Source organism: Camarhynchus parvulus, chromosome 2 (assembly GCF_901933205.1).
Source record: "Camarhynchus parvulus chromosome 2, STF_HiC, whole genome shotgun sequence".
Classification (NCBI taxonomy): Eukaryota; Metazoa; Chordata; class Aves; order Passeriformes; family Thraupidae; genus Camarhynchus; species Camarhynchus parvulus.
The window spans coordinates 10,516,875-10,538,673 of NC_044572.1; the positions used below are offsets into that span (position 1 = coordinate 10,516,875).

General features: G+C 41.1%; 1 protein-coding gene across 5 annotated transcripts in view; it reads right to left on the bottom strand.

Annotated features, from left to right (window-relative positions):
- DIP2C (disco interacting protein 2 homolog C) overlaps nt 1–21,799 on the bottom strand; it is a 310,694-nt gene that overhangs the window by 128,204 nt on the left and 160,691 nt on the right. For 3 of the 5 annotated variants that reach the window (XM_030943862.1, XM_030943863.1, XM_030943861.1), the window contains exons 2-4: nt 17,399–17,470; nt 14,650–14,817; nt 5,137–5,247 (exon numbers count right to left, since the gene is read on the bottom strand). In XM_030943862.1, coding sequence (XP_030799722.1) covers nt 5,137–5,247; nt 14,650–14,817; nt 17,399–17,470 — 351 coding nt within the window. The remainder of the gene's footprint in view (nt 1–5,136; nt 5,248–14,649; nt 14,818–17,398; nt 17,471–21,799) is intronic. The other 2 variants (XM_030943865.1, XM_030943864.1) reach the window with 1 other exon arrangement.

Here is a 21,799-nt window from a genome sequence, read left to right on the forward strand (position 1 = left end):
AGATTTTTTTTTTAAATCAGTAGCAAACAAATCAAGGAATGCTTTTGGATTAATACCAGCTAAACTATTCACTACATTTGTATAAAGTAAATAATATCGCTTCACCCTGCACTAATTCAGTTACTACACTTTATAGCATTTTCTATTTCTTTAGACATCTGAAAAATGATCAAAGCTGACATTTTGAAACACTGTGGTTTCAGGCTCCTTTCCTGCACAAAAAGAAGCAGCCAGGAAATTTTAAACCTTTTTGGTTTTAAAGAATTAGACTAAATTTCCAGTGCAGGCTGAATTCTAAAATCCAATTATCTTGAAACAAAAAATATCCCAGGAACATTTAGGGAAAAAAATAGTGTCCACAATCTGAAGTGTCAATTTTATTTAGAAGATAAAATCATAGAAAGCTGGTGTTTGAAATTATAGTGCTGAAAATTTTGGTTACAACATTAATGAAATAATAATAATAATAAAGATTGAAGTAAGAAAACAGGTAAGGATTAAAAATGTCACAGTTTGACATTTTGCATAATACAAGAGAAAGAGTTGAAGGTGGTATTAGTGGCAGCAATGATTTTGAGTCTCCAAAGAGAGTTCATTAACAATCTTTGCTGACATCTAAATCCACATAAAAAGCAAAGGCATGGAAGGAGAACTGGATGACTTTCGTATTCTTAGACTTCCAATTAGGAAAACCTTACCAAGAAGAGACAGAAAAGGACTTTGATCAGTTGGAATGGGAAATTTATTTGCAGATGTTAATTGAAATAAACTGTGCAAAAACACTACGGAAGGGAAGTGTTTTCCTAGATGTGAATTCCTTATTGGTTGAAGAGTGTGTATTCATTTTGTTTTGGGTTTTTCCAAGTAGATGTGCCAAATATGATAACAAACACTCAATCTGGGTAACAGCTAGGATCTAACAATCACAATGTGATCAGAGCAGAGATGCTGAAGTATTAAGCACAGCAAAACAACAAGCCAAACAAAGACTTCTACCTGAAGCAAATCTGAATCTGAAAACATGATAACCAGAATGGAATCTGACTTGCAAGTTTGCAACCTACAGTAATAATTGAGTAATTAAGAAAGCAAGAAAGAAACAGACTTCTGATCTCACAGGGGTAGTACATAGAAGGGGAGGACATAGTTCAGCGTTGTTTGTTTGTTTCTTTTGCCCAGGGTGGAACATTGTACTGTACCTTAGCAAAGCTCCTCTGAAAGAAAATTTGAAGATGATCTGATAACTTTTAAAAATTGAAATGTATACCTACATTTACTCTCACTGAAATTTGCTACATTTGGGTTTCTTTTGAGTGAGGGAAGATGCAGGAGTTGTTCAGAACAGTTTGCTGGAGAGCTTGTTGCCTTGCTGAGGAGTCATGCTATACAGCAACCAAGCTAGGAATTCAAAGCCTTGCCAGAAGTCCCAAAATACTGTCAAGCTTCTCAGTTTTAACACTGAGGACATTTTCAGAGCAGCAAGATCTGAATTTACAGTATAGTCCTGACTCTCCTAAAGTGAGACTCCTGCACTAATAATAGCCCTTTACACTGAATTCCTTACTTTTCTTCTCAGCAATGAAGTTTGTGCCTTTATTTTATATATATATATATGTATGTATGTATATATATATATATAAAATTACAACTTACCCCATCCCTAAGACAGGACCTCATGTACCATTTCACTGAACAAATGCCTTCCTTTTAAGGCAGCAGCTGAAACCAAGAGGCAGCAACACCAACTCAGAGCACTCCTGGGGTCTCAGAAGAGCACACAATGAAGATATGCAGGATGTCTCCTTTTGCCCATCTCCAAACTGACTCATGTCTCCTTTTGCCCATCCCCAAACTGACTCAACATCTTCATGTACAAATGCCAAACACAGCTCAAGCAGACTTTCAACTCACAGTCAAATGCTCATGTTTTTAACAGAACTGCTCTGGAGAGTCACAGCTTGGAGATTTCAGGACCATGTGTTGAACGCCCACAAATTAGACAAGTTCAGGAATAGTATTTTTTTACCTATTTAAAAACTGGGTAGAAATCAGACCATTTATAGTGTAATGTTGGAGAAGCTTCTAGGAGCTTATGTATCAAGGAATTATTATGCAGATACCACAACCATTATTCAACAAAAAAACTGGCAACATCTACAGTATGAACCCAGGGTTTCTGAAGGGAGAAGGGAGTTTTAAAAATTTGTCAGAATGGTCTGGACACACATGAACTTTCTCTGCCACATTTATCATTTAATTTTCCTACAAATGGGACTGGCAAGCTCTTTGACTAATGGAACGAACCAGAGATATGTTACAAAAGGTTTAATAAGGAGTTCTCCACAATTTTCCAGTTGTGTCAGCACAATGAGTCTGACTGCATCCAGCAAGAGCCATCTCTCAAACACAATCCAGAGCCTCCACAGTCAGATTTACTCTCCCTGAGACCCTCCATAGACCCTGGCTTGTGACTCTCAGCTCACCAGGGTCTCTCTGCCACAAAGGTCGGTGGGTGCTGCTGTGTATGGCTCCCTAATTCTGCCTAATTACACCTTCAAAGGAAGGAGCAAAGAAGTTTCAGAGCTCACTTTTCCTTTATGGAGTCACAATATTGTTAAGGTTGGAAAAGACAACATTATCCAGACCAACCATGCACCCAGCACCACTGTGTTCACTACTCAACCACATCCCCAAGTGCCACAACCACATGCCTTCTGAACACTTTCAGGGATGGCCATTCCACCTCTTCCCTGGGCAGCCTGTTCCAATGGTTGACAACTCTTCAGGTGAAGAAATTTTTCCAAATATCCAATCTAAACCTCCTCTGGCACAACCTGAGGCCATTTCCTCTTGTCCTGTCTCTTGTTACTTGTGAGGAGAGGCTGAACCCCACCTTTCTCCAGTTTCCTTCCAGGGAGTTGTAGAGAGTGATTAGGTCTCCCCAGAGCATCCTTTTCTTCAGAGTAAACACCTCCAGGTCCCTCAGCTGCTCCTCATAAGACTTGTGCTCCAAACCCTTTGCAGTTTCACTGCCCTTCTCTGAACACACTCCAAGACCTCAATGTCTTTCTTGTTGTGAGAAGCCATTATAAACCAGTTTTAAACCAATCACTTCCTTCACTTTGTGTTATATCTGGAGCAGTATCACGGAGAAAGCTGGATCCCATTCACTTGGAAATGAGTTATTACCCTTCTGTTCAGCTCTGAAATTAATTTTATCTTCCTTTAATCAGTGCTTCTATTTAGGGCATAATGATGTTCCCAACTTGCTATACTGCAAATTAAATATTTTTCTTATAGTATTACCAAACTAGAATCAGTACAGTGAAATTCAGCTGTGCCACAGAACCACAGACTGGAGTAGGTCAGCAGGAACCTCTGGAGACCATCCAGTCCAACTCCTTGCTCTAGGCAGGGTCATCTACAGCACACTGCTTGGGGCCACATTCAGAAGGGCTTTTAATAGCTCCAAGAATGGAGACACCACAATTTCTCTTGGCAACCTGTGCCAGTGGAGGAAAAAAAGCTTTTTCTTAGGCTTAAATCTATTTTTTTCATATTTGAATGAGTCTGACTGCATCCAGCAAGAGGCATCTCTCAAACACAATCCAGAGCCTCCATAGTCAAATTTACTCTCCTCGAGACCCTCCATAACCATCAGGCTCTGGCTTGTGACTCTCAGCTCACCAGGGTCTCTCTGCCACAAAGGTTGGTGGGTGCTGCTCTCTATGGCTCCCTAATTCTGCAGCTGCAGGAGAGGCAGCACCAGATGCAGCAGTCTGTGGCCTCAGGCTGCTGTCTCAGAAGGATGCTCATACTGCAGCAGCCCCTGGAGCAGTTCAAACAGCTGAGCACACCCAGCCTTCACCCTGTTAAGGTGTAGTACATGCAATAAATGCAGTTTACACCTTCAAAGGTAAGAGTAAAGAAATTTCAGAGCTGCCCACATCCTCTGAATGGCAATACACATGTGTGCTATATCAACTGCTCCTTCCAATTTGGTATCATCTGCCAGTGTGTGAAGAGGGCCCTGTCTCACCTGCAAAGTCACTAATGAAGCTATTAAGGGGTACTGGAGACAGTATTCACTCCCTACAGTACCCATCAGAGACTGGGGTCCAGCTGGACTTTGTGTCACTGATCACAATTCTCTGAAATCAATTTCAGCCAATTTTCAGACCATCTCGCTGTCCACTTATCTAATCCACATTTCACCAGTTTGTCAAGGAGGATATTATGACAGACACTGTCAAAAACCTCACTAAATTCAAGGCATCCAACTTCCACTGCTCTTCCTTCAACCTCCAGGGAAGTCATCTCATTGTAGAAGGTCATTAGGCTGATCAAGCATGAACTGACCAAGCTACTAAGAGAACTTTGTAAATCCATGCTGTCTACTCCAAATCACCACCTTGTCCTTCATATGATTAAAAAGAGCTTCCAGCATTATTTGCTCTACCACCTGCTGAAGAGATTGAGAAGAGTCTGGCTGGCCTGTAGTTTCCCAGGTGCTATTTCTTGCTGCTCCTGAAGACAGCAATGAACTTGCTTTCTCTCAGTCTGCAGAAACCTCCCGAGTGATGCAACTTTTTGGGGAGTTGAAAGTGTGCTCACATTGGTCAGTGATGCATCCCTATCATGTCCCACAGACTTCTACTTGTTCAGTTTGTTCCAATAGTCCCTGTCCTGATTCTCCTTCATAGAGGGTAGGTTGTCATTGCTCAAGCCTTTCCCATGGGTCTCACATGCCTTGGTTTCCAGAACTCAAATATCAACAGCACAGACCAAGGCAAAGGATACATTAATTATCTTGGCTTTTTCCATGCCCTTTGTCACCTGATCTCCTACCCCATTCAGCAGTGGGATCATGTGTTCCCTATTCTTCCCTTTTTTACTCATGTGCCTGTAGGAGGCTTTTTTGCAGCCCTTCACACTCACTGCCAGGTCCAATTCCAGATCAATCTTGGCTTTGTAACTCCACCCCTGCACGCTTGGACAGCATCTCTCTATTCGCACAATGAATGTTCCCTACTGTAGACTACACGAGCTCACAACAAACTTCTTTTTCAAAAAGCAAGGAACAGATTTGAAATTTGAAATTTTCATTCCAGTTCTGGAGTCTTCAGTGGCACTCACCCGATCTGTAGCGCTCATCCCGTGACCCTGAGGACCTGCGGCGGTGATACCGGGAGGAAGAGGACGGAGTGACAGGAGTCCGACGTTCTTGTGGTAAGGCCTGGTCCACCCCTGCATCAATGAAAAAAAAACCAAACAGCTCATTCTGATTGAATTTTGGAAGATTTATAGTGAGGAGGAGTTCAGCATACACTAGGAGTAGGAAATGAACATTCAGTGCCTAAAGCACGTCGTGTCAATTGGTTGCACACTACTTGCCTCTGGTCAGCTTTTCTCATGTGGTTATTTTCCTGGTTCTCTCTAAAAAACCTTTTTTCCAGGGTCATGGACAACATAGAAAGAGCAAACAGACAGTAAGCTTGGCATTTTTTATCTCACAAACAGATGACTTTTCATAAAGTAGTACTTAGGAAATATTTTAATGAGCTAATAAAGGCAGACACCATTGCAATAGATATTGAAACTTTCCTGCAAAATGGTTCCTAGGAAAACTTAGTGTGTATCATCTAAAACCTCATCTGGTTAGATGGTGTCAGCTGATGACAACACAATTCTAATCTGTGGAAACTAGCTCCTGTGGGAAGGGAACTATAGTAATATCTACAGTCATTATTACCTACTAATGGTCAGAAAGTAAACTATAACTGCACCAAAGCAGGCTTAAAATAGTAACCTGTTCCAGCAAAACAAAAAAAACAGCCTTGTAAACCTGCAGCATTTGAATATGCTGAGCCTAAACATCCAGTTTTTTAAGGTTCAAACCTTTTAGTAATCCCTTTCCCATAGTGAATTTGCTTTTTTTTTTTTAAGTATTTTCTTGAAAGCTTCTTAAGCTACAGTAGTAATATAACAGCAACATGATATATCAACACTTCTGAAATTGATGTTCTTTGACAACTTCCAGAGAAGAGAGAAGGCAATGACTTAAGCAGGAAAGTTCAAACAAACAACAGGAAAAGAAAGCAAACCTGCATCTGTAATAGTGTCACGATGTGGTTCCCTGCTCTCTTCCAGAGAAGAACCTGAGCAGACAAGCCCAGCTGATGCATTTTGCTTTGAGCTAACAAAGCACAGAGCCTTCCTTGGGTGTGTGATGCACAGGGGTAAAGAACAGGAGGACCTGGTAAAATTAAATTGATTCTTTCCTACAATTTTTTGCCTTTAAGAAGTAGTTACACACGACGTGTTACTGTAAGAACAAAAGTAAAACTGGCCCCTTGCACTTAGGGCTCAAATGTAGGACTTTCAAAACTAATAACTTTCAATTGGATTCAACAAAACAATGCTTGGAAATATGCTCATATTTTTCAATTAAAACATAATGTAGAAACTCTCCACTACTATTTCTAAATAGTTCAATGCCAGCTTATTGGAGAGGGACAAGAGTTTACATTTGTGGAAACAAGAATTTCTATGTAGACTACAGACCAACTGAAAATCCAGTGATTACTTCAATCAGTCTCAGTTGGGTTTCAATGGACTCTTTAAAAAAGCATCTTTTGAAAAAAGTTGGCATTGTATGCTTATTTCTTTGTGAAAATAAACTGCAATCGAAATCCAGCTTTTCTCTTAAATCTTTGGATTATCAGCAATGTCAAGTCTGCTTTGATTCTGTGGAGGAATGGCTGGTTGGCTAAAAAACATACTTGGAGTAAAATCTCATAGGCGCCTAAAAGACAGAATGAATCCATAAATTTTCCTCTACTCAGTTTGTGATTAATAATTCACTCTCTTAAATCAAATAAAATGTCTTCATTTAACTCCTCTGTCTCCACACTACAGTACTGCATCATTTCACTTGCTGTCATTTCTCTTAATATTCTTTCAGTCAGGTGAACCTGACTGCTAAATCACTGAAATAATCAAAAGGAGTACTTTCTCCTCCCTTTTATATTCAGAATTTTTCCTCCTTTATTTGGTAATCCTGAAAATGAGCAATATACAGTTAATCATAAAAATAATTTAGACCAGAATTTTTCCAAAAATTATGTTTCAGTCTGTATGAAATGCTAAGCACCATCACTCATCTCAGTCCTGTCACCCTGTTCTAAGTTCTTCTAAGCCTTCTGATGTTTACATTCTTATAACAAACTTTCTCATGCACTTTTCTCTAAATAATCATTGCTTTACATTCTTTTCTGGAGAAGGAGAAATTTGATAGACTCTTGGTTTGTCCCGTGTCATTGAAGAGGTGGCACTGTCATCCTCCAATCCACTGTCACTTTTGAAAATCCATAAATGTTGGAGTCAGAAAGTAAACACTCTTTACCTTGGAAATTCCAGTGTCCGCGTTTCATTTCGTGTCTTATAGTGACACAGTCCTTATCTACATCATCAGGAATTAAATAATTTCTGGGAATCACATATATTCACAAAAATCCTAGAAAAACACATCCAAAAATTCTACACCTAACACTGAGGCTGTGTGACATAGGTTTTGATAAGAAAAAGCAGCACCACACTTCCCATAGCAAGTGACTCGTGTAGGGCGATGGCATGTGGAGAAAAACGAAGATAATTGAGATGTTGCCACTGCAGTACAACATCATGATGATACAGAATAAGGAGATTAACTGCATCTTCCAAACAACAAAACCACATGCAATAAGCTTTAGAAACATCTGGGGGAAATTAAATTGTGAGGAAAAGCATCAGTTTCAGAGGTACACAACTGCTGCAGGAGGGAGATCTTCCAGGCAGACCTGAAAGCCATTGGGCAAAATACATTCAAGCCTGTGGCTTCCTTCTCCTGGCTTAGTGACTGTGAGACACTTTAAGTCCCTTTTCTGCAGCTGTGGGCAGTACACAAACATCTTTTTCCAGGTGCAAAATAAACAGTGCACATCAGATAACACCAAACACTGACCCTGCCATGGCATAAAACAGAGGATGCCCACCTGGTCAGGCAGTGCTGCTGCCCACAGTACTCCCCAACACTGCCAAGAGCTCTTCCCTCCTCCAGTTCGCTATGGAGATTGTGTTTTTACTACAGATACATTAAGTGTCTCATCTAATCTTAAAACTGAGACACTTTAGCAAGTTTTATTTCCTTCTACTTTGTATATACGTGTTTGTTCTTTTAAGTACCTCACTTCTGACCCAATGGGCAATATGAAATGGTCAGGAAGGAGGGAGTCCCAACTCATCATCCTGCACCAGCAGTCATTTAAGGCAATAGAAAACTAAATGAGAATATCAAAATGTCTTATGAGATCTGGGGGATCATTTAATGGTTTTACTTCCCACTTACCCATATATATCAAAACAGTGAGTAAATCTCTACCCAAGAGTGGAGTAGGACATGTGAACTTGGCCCACTGACAACACCAATTAAGATAAAGAAGTTAATTGTGTGCTAAAATACAGGAAGAAGCTCTGCATCAGCCAACTGTGGGGACACCTCTTTGTATTATGTTCCTCTAGGGTAAAAAAACAGTAAGCACTGCCCCACTTTGGAGAGACAGCAAGGAACTGGATGACAGTTGTCTACTGAAGGGGCTGGAGCAGGAATTAGCTGGATTGCCTGGACTGACATCTTGGCTCCCATGGCACCAGCAATGGTGTGAGACAAAGGACACAGTAGCAAGGACCTACACACTGCCACTCCTGAGCCATGGGTGGGAGTAAAAGCCATGCAGAATAATGACTACCAGGAAATCAGTGAAGTGTTCCCACAAATAACAAGTGGTGTTAACAGCCAACTTGTTCACCTCCATGAAGGCTCTAGCAGTATAATGCAGTAACAAGAACTTTTTTTCCAATTCTGAACATAACTAAACCCAAAAATTGATAGCTTTCAGAGCCAGCACAAGGGTGTGTGAGTTAAGTGCTAATGCTTGTTCAAGTGCAGCTTCACCCAGACGCGTTTGTGAATCGGCAGCATGATGGCTGGAGAATCCATACTTGGATCAATTCCTAAATTTAAGGAGGTGGCAAAGCAATGAATGGCTTTCCTAAGAGAAAGGCCAGTGTCATGCTACTGCCCTGTGTACAAACACAGTCACTGCCAAAGCAGCATAATTCTTAATAACACCATGGTCTACCCCAGCCTTGCAGCTGAAGCAGGACTTTACCAGGTAAGTGTGATCAGCACTTGTGATTGACTCTTTGCACGCCATGAAGAATTTCAGGAAAATATATATGCCTGGAAAACAGTTATTTTATATGAGAGGCTTAGAAATCAGTGCCTCATGGTCATCACAATACACACAGGCATCAGCAGGTGCACTGGAGCAAACAGACATGTTCCTAACACAAGCTAAAGCTCCTAAGACACCTATATATGTCTACAAGAAGGTGCTTAAGCTAAGAGCCCATTATGAAAAACAGAGACCTAGACCAGAACTCAGGATTCTAAACAAAGGTGGCAAATCTCTTTGGAGATGCTGTGAACTGTGATACCTGGCTTGGCCAGAATGGCACTGTTCCCTTGAAGTGCTGTTTTATGTGTGCTCACTCTGTGCAGGTGTCTTCAGCACCGTAGGAAGCCCTGAACAGTATCAGACACTCATCTTCAGGCAACTCTGTAAATCTAATGAAGCCTTGAGAGCTGTGCAAGTGGTCAGTGGAGGTCTCGGCTTTGGAATGAACTGAAAAGCTCTTTGGGTTTCAGCAACTGAATTAACTGTATCTCTTCACATAAGAATGGAAGGATAAATATAAGGTTCATAGGCAGACAACTTAATGCAGATATATCAATCCACAAATCCTAATCTGCAAGCTGGATCCTGTCTTGACTGAATTTAGCTAAAAATGCAAGAGCCTCAGTAAAGCTATCTAAGCAATACTACTGCAAGCTGGATAGCTTTATTTTTAAGTGCATGGAAGGTACAAAACTGTCAGCTGGAAGCAGGCTTCACCTCTTTTTACTTTTTTTTTCCCCCTTCACCTCCTTGTTCCTCCTTTCTTTATTACTTCTTTTTGTAGCTAAATTGCAACACTATGTGCTGATAACATGGCAATAGCTGCATTGCCCTCTCCAACAAAGGACAATTATTTCCTTATTGTCAGCTGACAAGCTGCTTTGATATGTCTCTTATTCCTATGTCTGTGCCAAATTTTTGAATCTAAAAATATTTAAAAGCTGAAATGTCTAACTGACAAGAAATGGAAGGTATTCTTAGACAGAGGCTATATATATTGTTCTAAAACTAACTTACAGCGTGTGCCCCCAGGAGAGAGAGCTGTAGGATAAACCAAACAACTCCAGGGCCAGTGGGAAGGAAGGCACACAGTGCCTGCAGTGCAGTTTTAAGAAACAGTATTTACCTTCCCTTCACAGTATTTCCTGAGCTTCTACTCAATGGCTGATGGCTCAGCTTTAAAAGTAAACCCAGGTATGAACAAACAGTATCTTTTGTAAACATGCTAAATGTCACACCATCCCCATGGTACTCGTTACTTAGTGTGGCATTTCACCCTTCCCATCAAATGTACAACTAAGTAATGAATTCATTGGATAAGCCAAGGGAGACTTAAAATGCAATACTTCTAACCAAAGGCATCCAGGAAAGTGGAGTCATGTTCTGCTAGATAAATCTGGAAAAATGAAATTTCTGATTAGATTTGTTTAATTAAAAGTTTTCCTTCACAGGTGAGCTTAGTCTTGGTCTGACTTAATGCACATACTCCAAATGTTCTTTCATTATTACAATCTCAATTTTGCCTTCCAGCATTTCCTTGAAAGGTTTAGCTTTCAATTCAAGCTTAGCATGGATATCACAGGCTTCTTTTTTTTTCTCTCCTTTATCCCAGTAACGGTGGACATCACATTACAGCTCCAGAGCATATGTGATGTTTGTTTTCCATTTTCCTTCCCACAGCTTCAGTGTCCCATTTGAAGATTCTTTTTGGAAAATATGTAAAAGAAGACTACCTATTCACAAAGCAAACATCTTCACCAACGGGCTGGTCAAATCACACTGCAGACAAATTCAGGTAGCATCGTGAATTCCAGCAGTTTCTCATTTTGACAGTGGCACCCAGCTCTTCAAACACCTCCACAGGCTCCACCTCCTCTGCTCCAACACTGGTTAAGCTTTAAGGCCCTCATTGGGGTTTTTCCTTTCTACCCTCTGTTGTTCATCTCTGACTGAGACATCTTTCCTCACCCATTTGTCAGATTTTAGACCAACACTTTCATGTTTCCTCCTATGCCCTTATGTTCTGCAGATGGATATTTCCTTGGAAATCTTCAAATTCTTTGATAAACATACCAACTCTAATGTGTACTAAAAATACCCTCCACCCAAAAAACATCACACCAAGTGCTGAAACCACTACCTGCATTACTAACAGATTTCATCATGTACTCATTAGTGAAAAGGGAAGGAAGGTATTTTCTGCTCTGTGTTTAATATTATGAGGTCTTGGTACAGGATAGGAACAGAGATGCCATCAAAGCCCAAATAATTATAAAATGGTAACTGGACTCTCAGTCATGGTGGCAAAACCAAAACAGTAACCATTATATTTAAGTGATGGCCTCAGGGGGTACTTCTCAGAGGCTTTCAATACCTTTCTTTTTATCCAAAGTAAGCTCTGCAGGCATCCACCAATTCAAACCCAAACTCTTTTTTAAGCCCAAGACTTACTAGGCATTTGTCTGTGTGCTATAGTTTCTCATCTGTGAAACATCTGTCTCACTGTTTCAGGGATGTGCCCATGTGCTGTGCAATGCACATGACTTTCAAAGAGATCCATGTTCTCACCACACATACACTCTTTGAAATGCCCCATCATGGTTACCCCTTGGTAAAATTTTTGAGAATTAGGAAGGCAGATGTGATAGGAATACTTGTTAGTATTAATAAAATGAATACATAGAGTACTTTTTTTCAGAATCAAATTTTGTTTAAATATTTCCTTGCAATCTTTGCAATCCAAATAGTGTTGCAATACAAATAATGTGTGTGGAAGAAAAAATGAAATTGTAATCACCAAGTTTACTTGGACTGCCTTAAGACTTAGCAGCAGGAATAGCTGAAAGCAAAGGCATGCACACGTACACATAGAAAGTATGCAAATATATGCACAGAGAGCAGATATTAATATATGTGTCATGCTAATAAAAGAGGCTATGGAAATTGGTTCCTGTAATTCTATAGAAAATTGGTTTTTTGTAAGGCAAAGGGATCTTCTGCAAAAATATATTATCTTCTCTGCTCTGCATAGCTTGAAATGTTCCCAGGCTGGTGCTGTTGGGGCTCCAGCAGCAGGAGGTGCAGGGATCTGTCTCTAGGCATGTGAAAGGAGCAGCAGGTGCCTTTTAGGCACCACATCTCACAGATTTATTAACCATAATAAATAAAGCACTGATGACTGGTCCACATGGTTGCACTACAAATAGAGCTACACTGGTGGTACCAATGATGGGAAATTACAGAAAGCAATCTAGTGGAGACACAGCACTTGATTAAGAGAGAACGAACCACCCATGTCTGAGCTGTTAGAAGCAATGCTTAATTGATAACAACATTGTCTGTGAATGAATAATCAAATTTCCTAGCAAAACACTGGAAGCAAATTGGGTAAAACCACAGCTTACGGGGAATACAGGTAATTTAGGGTTTTTTCTTATAGGGAGGGTTTCTCTTTATAATGTGCATGCAGTTGTCCACATTATCTTACCCAGAACTGAATGATCAAATCAAGATAAAATTCAGAAAGTTATTCTGAAATAAATCCCTGTTTAAGTGGTTAATTCAGCTCTTGGCTGTCATGGCTCCTCTACAGAGGCAGTAAGAGAAAGGTCACCACCCAAGAGGGACTGGGATGTATGTACAGATATAAAGGTCTGGATTCACTATTATTTTTAGATGTCTGACACACGGGCACACTAAAAAAAGAAAAACTGCTCTGCACACAGAACATCTCCAGCTACAAACTCACATCCTCTGAGAAAGCATCTTGAGGAAACAAAGCTGTATTTTGTCTCCCTGACTTAAAGCAGGTGGGGATTTAATGGGAAAGAAAAGGGGGCTCCCCCCATCCCTTCCCCCATGAACACTGCTAAATGCAGCACATCCATTCCGGATTTCTGGATGTTCGACAGCCTGGCTGGAACAGTACAAATGTTCTTTGCATATGTGCAGGCTGTGCAGCATCTGGATGTGTCAGACCTGCTGTGCATGCACTGCAGAGTTAGCCTGCAGATGTGCAGTGGATCTGGCACACCCCCTGTGTGTCACTGCAGGTTTGCGGTTCAGCATGTGACAATACACTCCCTGGGATTGTGCTGTCACAAACAGGGAGCCTAAGAGCCAGCTCCTATATCACCTGGAAGAGTATCAACCCCATGGTTGCCTGGCTTTACCTTTCATCAATCCCACTCCTGAAAAATAACAGTTCTCCCTTTCTAAAATGACAGCATCCCAATAAGCATGACAAAAAGATGATATGTGTATGTCTGTTCATATATTCTACAGCCCTTTTACTGGTTACATTTATCACATGGTTTAATATCACTAATACTGTTAAACCTGGAATTGCAATTTACTTTAAATCCTTTCCATTTTGCAAAAATCTCAGGCAGAGGAAGTTAACCATGTTAGACTGAGGGAACCTGACCTACAGCAGCCCTGTGTAAGAGAAAAAATACAAACACAGTCAGAATCCAATATAGACCTCCTCTATAGAATTATAGCAAATTGGTTTGAAAAGGAGTAGAGAAGGTTTCTGAAATAGATAACCCTTTTACAGGTATGTCTTGTTCTGACAGAACTGTAAATCTTGTCTTCCCTCCAGCCATCTCTTACAACACGTCTGGACAGCCTGTGTGAGTGTGGACAAGTACACAGGCTAGAGTGTGATGGCCTCCATGTGCCCACAGGGTTGACAAGAGAAAATCTGGTGTTTTAAGGAGCTGTGGATCCTCTGCAGCCTTGCTATAAATGTAGAGATAAAGCAGAATGCCTGCCACCAGCCACAGGGCTGCCAGAGGGATGGGTACCTGGGAAGGCCACAGTTCTACAGGCATGGCTGGAGTCATGCCTTGCCTTGCAGAGATGTAACCCTGAGGAATGTTCTTCCTTCAGCTTGCTCTACCAGCCTGATGTCTGCTCCTGGAAGTCAGGGAGAAATCTCTACTTGAAAACAGCATAGAACTAAGGGTGCTTAGACTTTTACAGCTTCCTCCAGAACCTGGTGAGCTTGGTCCTGTTTAGAGCACTGTAAAAAGGCAGTGCCAAAAAGGGAATTAGAAACACATGCATTCCTGTGTTTCACAAGCTTATTGTGTGCAATCTCCTCCAAAGTACCCATGGTATGGAAGCCAGAGAAGTGTTAATACGTTCAAACATTAGTAAGAAGAGCTATTCCTTCTCCCTTCCCATTACTTCACTCTCAGGCAGAGAAAGTCAGCAACGGCCTTGCAGATGTCATCCTTTGGTTGTCCTGCCTTGCAACTGGCAGCCCCATGTCCATCCTACAGATGTAGGCATCTACCAGAGGCTTCCAGCTGAGGCACAGTTATATACAGATACGGACTGGAAAAGATACATTCATGGTGCTCACCAAAACGAAAATAAAAGAGAGGCCGGTTTCCTGCAGTGCTGGCTGCTCTCTCTCTAGCGGCCGCTTCCCGGATGTCACAGACACCAATGTTGGCAGTGCGGAGCATTCTTCTGGCAGCTCCTTCACTGTGTTGCAGTCTACACCGAACCGCGGCAGCTCCATTCGCTGCTGTAACAAGTTGAAAAAAACTAATTAATTCACGTTTAGTTTTTTTACATTTGTTACAGCAACGAGTGGAGCTGCTGCCCCCATGCAGAAGAGCACACACGCACACGCACGCACAGACACCACAGGACACCCACGGAGCCAACGCGGGTCGATGTTCCACTCTGCCAACATGGGCGCTACGAGGGTTAGCAAAGGTGCAGCAGGAGGACTGCGTGTCCCAGCAGAGGGGAAATGCCTTTGGATTTCCTTTAGTGTGTTTCCTTTAGTGTGCAGTCACAGAATGCAAATTCCTACCTTTTCCCAATGCCTCCCATCCCAGCAAAATCATGTCCGTTTCCATACCGGTTTAAAATATCTCTAAAACCTCTATTCCCTTATATCACCAAGATCCAAGTCCATCACTGCTTATAAATTCTTGCATTCCCCATCCAAAGAGCTTACAAATAATTTTTTTTAAAAAGGCTAATTGGTCACGTATGTGATTGTTGAGATATTAACAGAGGCTTACAAAATGCAGCATCTGTTTTGTCATCCTACTTCTTCTTGGAAAGGATTCATTTCCCCCTTCCTAGTGAGCAGGGATTTAAAGCCACTCAGATGAATAAGGTCTTAAAAGGATTACAACAAATCAAACCTTTTCAGGTTTTGTCCAAAAGGTAACATAACAAAACAAACAGAAAGTACAAAGACAGCAAAAGACCCAAGAACAAATAGTATCCATTTATGGAGGAAAATACTTTAATACAGCAGAAGTAGTGTCTTCCACTATAATAAAATAATCCATTTAGCCATCAGCTAAACGATTGACCTTAATATATTTACAAGAAAGCAGTGGACAATATTGCAATAGTTTGCTTTTTTGATCGTATTACCTTCACATCCATATTTCACAATCCTTGTGAGGGATTTTCCAGCAACTGGGTGAGCAGAAAATGTTCATTCCATTTTGTCCCATCCTTAAAACAGCTCTAAGTCAGCTACATTCTCAATCATGACCTCTTCAAGTTATTGAATGGACCTCATCACAGGACTGGCTTACAGAGATCCCTCTCCTTCTCCTTACACTGCAAAACTTCAGTATCAAAGTAGAGACCTTGAAAGGTAAATCTGTGAGGGTTCTCCATGTTGTCTCTTTCCTCATTACATGCATATGAACCCCCAGCAGTTTCAGCCATGGATACAGTTTGGCCAGAGGACTGTGAGCTTTCTGGAGAAACAACTCTATTTGCTTGTGTGAAGAAAGGAGAGTAACAACTAAAAAAAAGAAACAGATTCTGGTTCCAACTGCGCCGCTGCATTGAGGTTTGCTGTGAGGCTTTGCATAACCCAGCAAATCTAAGCAGGTCTCATGAGGACCAGCTGTGTAATGTATGTCTGATGAATGTCTGATAGTCGGGTTGGACCAATAAATATCCAGAAATTTAATATACTGCACCTCTGGTATTGTAATTCTGTTGATTTGATTTGCTTCACTCTCTAATAGCTCCCAATGGTTTGGGAATGTCAAAGACACCCTCAAACCAGGCTGTATCACTTCAGAAAACAGAGGTGTCTGTAACACTGATCTCTGATGTGGAGTTCCCACCAGTGGAGCAGACCAAGTGAAATCCAAAGGCACAAAATCAGCATTCTGCTATGGAGCTAGACAATAGATATACAAACCTGATGAAGAGAGAACAAGACAGTGCCTTCACACATCAGCAGTTTAAATAAAACCCCATCAATTCTACTAAAAAGGAAGAATTTTGTAAAAGAAGGAGAAACTAGTGCTGAGGCCTGCAACAAAATCAAGGCTCAGAGAACAGCCAAGCCTAAGTGGAGCCTCTGTAAAGTCAGTGAGACCAGGAATGCACAGGCACACTCCTCTAAGACCAAGACAGAAGACAGGTCTACACCAATACCTACAGCTACACACTGAACTTCGTGATCCTCACAAGAGTAAAACAACTCTGGAAAGTTCTTATACGTATACACGAAATAAATTCAACTAAGCAATCCATTATTAAATGTAGTTTGAAGGTATATTTACACCTTTTGGGCAAGTGCATGCAGCCTATCCCTTAATACTAAAACCAGGTATGTGTAAAAGGTCAGCTGCCCACACGCCTTAGGACAAGCTGAACTCCAAGGATATTGATGGTCTCTCTAGTGTCTTCAAAACTGAGATGTGGACAGGAAACCCATAAATGGAGCAAGTTACAAAGATCCAAGGTTCTCTTCCACTCTTGCATACTTCTGTTCAGAAAATTTCACATGGCTGAGATGTTAATGTGTTAGGACATCACGTTTTCCTTTGGATTCTTGCATTCCTTCCAACAAAAAATGCCTCTCTAACAAGCCTAGGCTGAATTAATTTTCCAGACATGACTGCCAAACCCACACCAACGTATGTAAAAAATGTACACACACATCAAAGCAGACATATATATAAAAATACACACAAAATGGATGGAATAAGCTTATTCTGCATAACAATATCTTTGTTTCTGCCACATCTGTTTCTTCAGAGATGCAGATTTCTACAGTGGCAACTACCAGTACACTTGACATCTTCATATATCACAAGCACAGATACACATACCGGGAGGCTGTGGCAGGTAGGCCCCAATTAATTTTGATCTCTTCTTTTCATATCCCTTCTGTGTGATGTCACCTGCCAAGAAAAGAAAAGGATAATCAATAAGATGTGGATAAAGACAGTGTATAGCTTCTCAATGGCAGCACCATCAGCTTAGCCACCATTGCACTGTTCATCTGACCTGACAATCAGAATTAACAAATTAAAAGCACACAATGATCATTCTACCCAAAAAAAACCTCAATTTAGGCCAGAGCCATTCTGGCAAGAAAATACCCAGTCTTGACTTATTTCAGCACCAAAGTCCAGCAGCATGGAGTTTTAAAACCATTTTGATGTGCTGCACAACAAGCTTTCAAAAGCTGCAATGACCTTCATTAGGTTAATAAACAATGGATTATATAGAATGTGTGGGCTTGTAGTGGCTGGCAAAACACATCACTGATTAGCATTTTCTGTCATTAATGGGACTTTTCTAATCGAGCATGTAAGGCACAAAAGACTCGAAACTGCTGCTATATCATTACTGCAATAAAATGTTTCAGCTAATTTCTCAGCGGTACTGAGGAACAAAACAAAAACAAAACAGAGCTACAACAGATCCACTAGAAAACAGTACAGTAAAGACTCTTTGTCTGGATTTCCACTTAAGTATCAAAAAAATATTTGGAGGCAAATGTCTGTATTTCCTAAATTCAATTAAAGTGACACTTCACTGCACCTCAAGCTTCCCCAGGTAAGCTATGTTTTTTAAATATAAAGATTAAAAAACAGTTTTCTGTAAAAGTTTTCCGGCAAAAAATGACGCATAATTAGTCATGTAGAACGAAAACATATTCTTTTAGTCTTCTTACATTTCAGGAGAAGTTTGGCACCAAAGCAGAGATACAGTCCTTACTCTGGAGCTAAATTTCAAATTTAATACATTCATACATGCTTGTGTTCAATATAAGCTACTCCAGAAACTAAAAATTCAAAAATTTTTAAAATAACACCATATTCCCTGCCCTTTCAATAGGTCTATCTGTTATTGTGAGACTCATCATGCAGCTAAAGCTCACTTGCAACATTGGACTCCTATACAGGTAAAGGCTGAGGGCTTAGGAGGATGGAAACCACAAAAAAGAAGAGGAGCTTTGACTGTGGTGTCCAGCTGGACATGGCAACGTGAGGCTGTTTGTGCTGCTCCATCCCTGTACTCAACCTTTCCCTAAGGACACTGTTTGCCAAGGGAACAACACATTCATTCCAATCCCAGCTACTCTGGCAAATGGGTGCTAAATTAGCACCAAAGTCTGCTGGTCTGAAATCAATAACTACATAAAAACATCTTTAATTGCTACGTCTTGCTGAAGCACCTTTTCTTGGGAATGGTTCCAGTAAGCAATAAGGAGGCAAAATTCTCCAAATCCCTTTCTGACAGTGTCCTGAGCCAACCTCTCACCCCTGCTTCAAAAACAGTCCTTAAAATAACACCTATAGTCTTCACTACCATATCTCAAACTGCTCTACAAAAGAAGTCAGCTAAAATATCTGGGTTTTTAAATGAGGAGAGCAAGACCGGAGCACTTCAAATGATAACATTCCCGTATTTACGCAGGGAAGAAGTGGCAGACTTGGCAAGAGGTCCTAAGCCTTTAAAGTTCAAACCCGCTGACTTTTCAAGCACATTTCTTCCCATTTTGAACACTTCTGGCATGTGTTCAAGCTAGTGAAACAAGCTCCCTCTCCGTTGTAATCACCAGCTTCTCACAAACCAGACAGTAACAATAGATACCACCTCATTAAAATGCTTTAATGACAAATGTGTTTGCTTTTATGTGAAAATTATAAAATGTGAAGAATTTTTTCTTTCAAACTGTTGCTAAACAAATTACTATTGACTTCCTGTGCTCATCAACACCAAAGTCTCATGCATTCCAGACACAGCCTGAGTAAAAATTTTGGGTTTTTTTATTTTACTATTGCTCTTTTAGGAGAGCAGAGGTACCCTGTGGAGAACCACAGCTCCTCTGTGGTATGTGCATGCTGGAAATGACATTTTACATATGAAACTATTAACAGCAAGTGCTTGAATATTGGTTACTCTTCCACTCACATGGTAGTACATACACATCCCAATCAATATCTCAATTCCAGACATGGCTCATGCAACCTGCACCCATTCCTGCCTCTGAGTTTCTTCCACTAGTTTATAAACCTATATAGTCTTAATGGAATGAAATGACAGAAACCAGGCATTGGACACCAAAGCAAGAAAGATAAAAATCAAGTGTTATCCCTTGTCTGTAATAATCTTTTATTCAAATTGGTATATCCAGACTCACTCTTCTGAAGTCCACCATTAAAGAACTATTCTGAGCAGAAACAACAGTAACTCTTTCCCCAGACCACTGACACCACCAAAAAATCACCAATAAAATGTGTTATTGAGACAATTTTTATGGAAATATTTCAGCTTCCAGGAGCAAACAGCAAATTAATTTGGAATTACCATTAAACTTTCTATAATCACGTCCTAAGTCACCAACTATAAAAAACATGCAAAACAAAAAATATAAAATCTCCACAATTTTCATTGTAGCATCACTTTCACCATTTTGAGGTGGAAAGAAGTCAAGTGTATCACATACTCTGGGGAAGTACTATGCTTTATTTATCATGATTAACGGTATTCGTATTCATTTGTGGTTTTTCAGGTAGATTATAAACAATAGCTCATTAACCATTAAAATATTATGACATATGTAAATCTACTGCATTTCAAAGCTATGTTGAACTCACTGTGTAAGCTCTAAAGATATACCAAGCATAGCTCTGCAAAGGTTAGGTGAGCTTAAACTCTGTTCTTATCATAAATCACCATTCACTCAGTTTTCTCAACACAATACTAAGACCTTTGGACTATGTCCTTCCTTCCTTTGCAAAGGAATGTGATAATTTTACATCTATCATCTGAGAAGCAAGCCCCTTTCCAGTTAGGTCCATCTAGCTCATGTTCTTCCACAGTGCAATGCTGCATTTAATTTTGGCTTTTTTAGAGTATCAATAGGATAACTAGAACTATACTTTCTTGCCCTTGGAAGAAAGGATTTATGGTGCCTTTCTGTTTTTAACTAACTCTTCTCTTGAAAAGCCAGCAGACTCAAGGAGGGGAAAGGGTCTTACCCACAATGTCCTCTGAGCAGACAGATGTGCTGGGTTTTCCACCCACTCTCCAAAGCCTCTGCAAATTCAGATCTCCTTGCACAGGGGACAAGGCTGGCAATGGGTTTAAGGAAAAGGCCAGGCCATGGATGAATGGATGATGACAAGACTCCAGCACTAAGGATGTGAGGGAGCAGAAGGAGCACATGGCTGCAGGGAACTCTGAGGATGGGTGTCCCTGGGACAAGGCGCCATCACATGAAGCCACCCAGCTGAAAGGTGGCATCTCCATTCAGCAGCTCCCTGCAGCCTCTGCTCTGCCTGCCTGTCTTCTGCTGTGGCTGTCACCCCATCCCCTGGCCTTGGCTGTGCTCCCAAGTGCTCTGTCCAGCTCTGCTACATCCCACAGCTGGTCCCCAGCCCCTGCCCTCCTCCCAGGCTGCACTCACTTCACGGCACCCAAGGATCTCAGCCTCCTGTTTGAATTAGCACTCTCCAGGCATTTTTCCCCTGGACACGTTGCTCTTTTCTTCCTCACCTCCACTTGTGATCTGACAAATTTCCACCATGGGAGGCCCCGGGTGTATTCCCTGGGGGGTTCTGTGCCCAAGGGCCAGCAGGGGAGAGCAAAGTGCAAGCCTGAGAGACCTGAACACACTAACAGTGAGCAAACGCTACCCTGCTTTTATCCATGTTTAAAATCGGCTGTCCAAGGGCTGCTGAACAACAGGCATGCAGTACACTGACCCCCTTTCACCAAAACAAGTTCATTTCTATTGAATAAGTCTTAGAGAGTTTCTCCAGGCACAAGAGGGAAAATGCCATGTTTGCAATGAAGAGGACAGCATGAACTAAAGACCATCCACCCCTCCAAGGAGCAAGGTAGCCCAGCTGAGCCGAGTACAGGACCAGGGCTCTGGCAGTCTGTAATCCCACTGCCACCTCTTTTATTTGTGATTTGTGCCCCTGTTCCTGCTGCTTCCCCAGCTGCAGATGGCAATGCTCTCCGACACCAGCGCCCGCAGACACCAAGTCCTCTGTAGCTATATTTAGCAAAGCCACAAAGCTGGAGTGTAAGTTCATTCGACTGTGCTCATCACAACTGTTACTGTTTGCATTAGACACTGTGTTTTCTTTGAACATTCACTGGCTTTTCCTCCTTCCTTCCAAAATGCTGGATTTCTGCCCCATTACAGAGACAATGGTCTAAAGCTGGGACAGGCAGGTCAGAGCAATTTAGCTAAAGCACAAACCCGT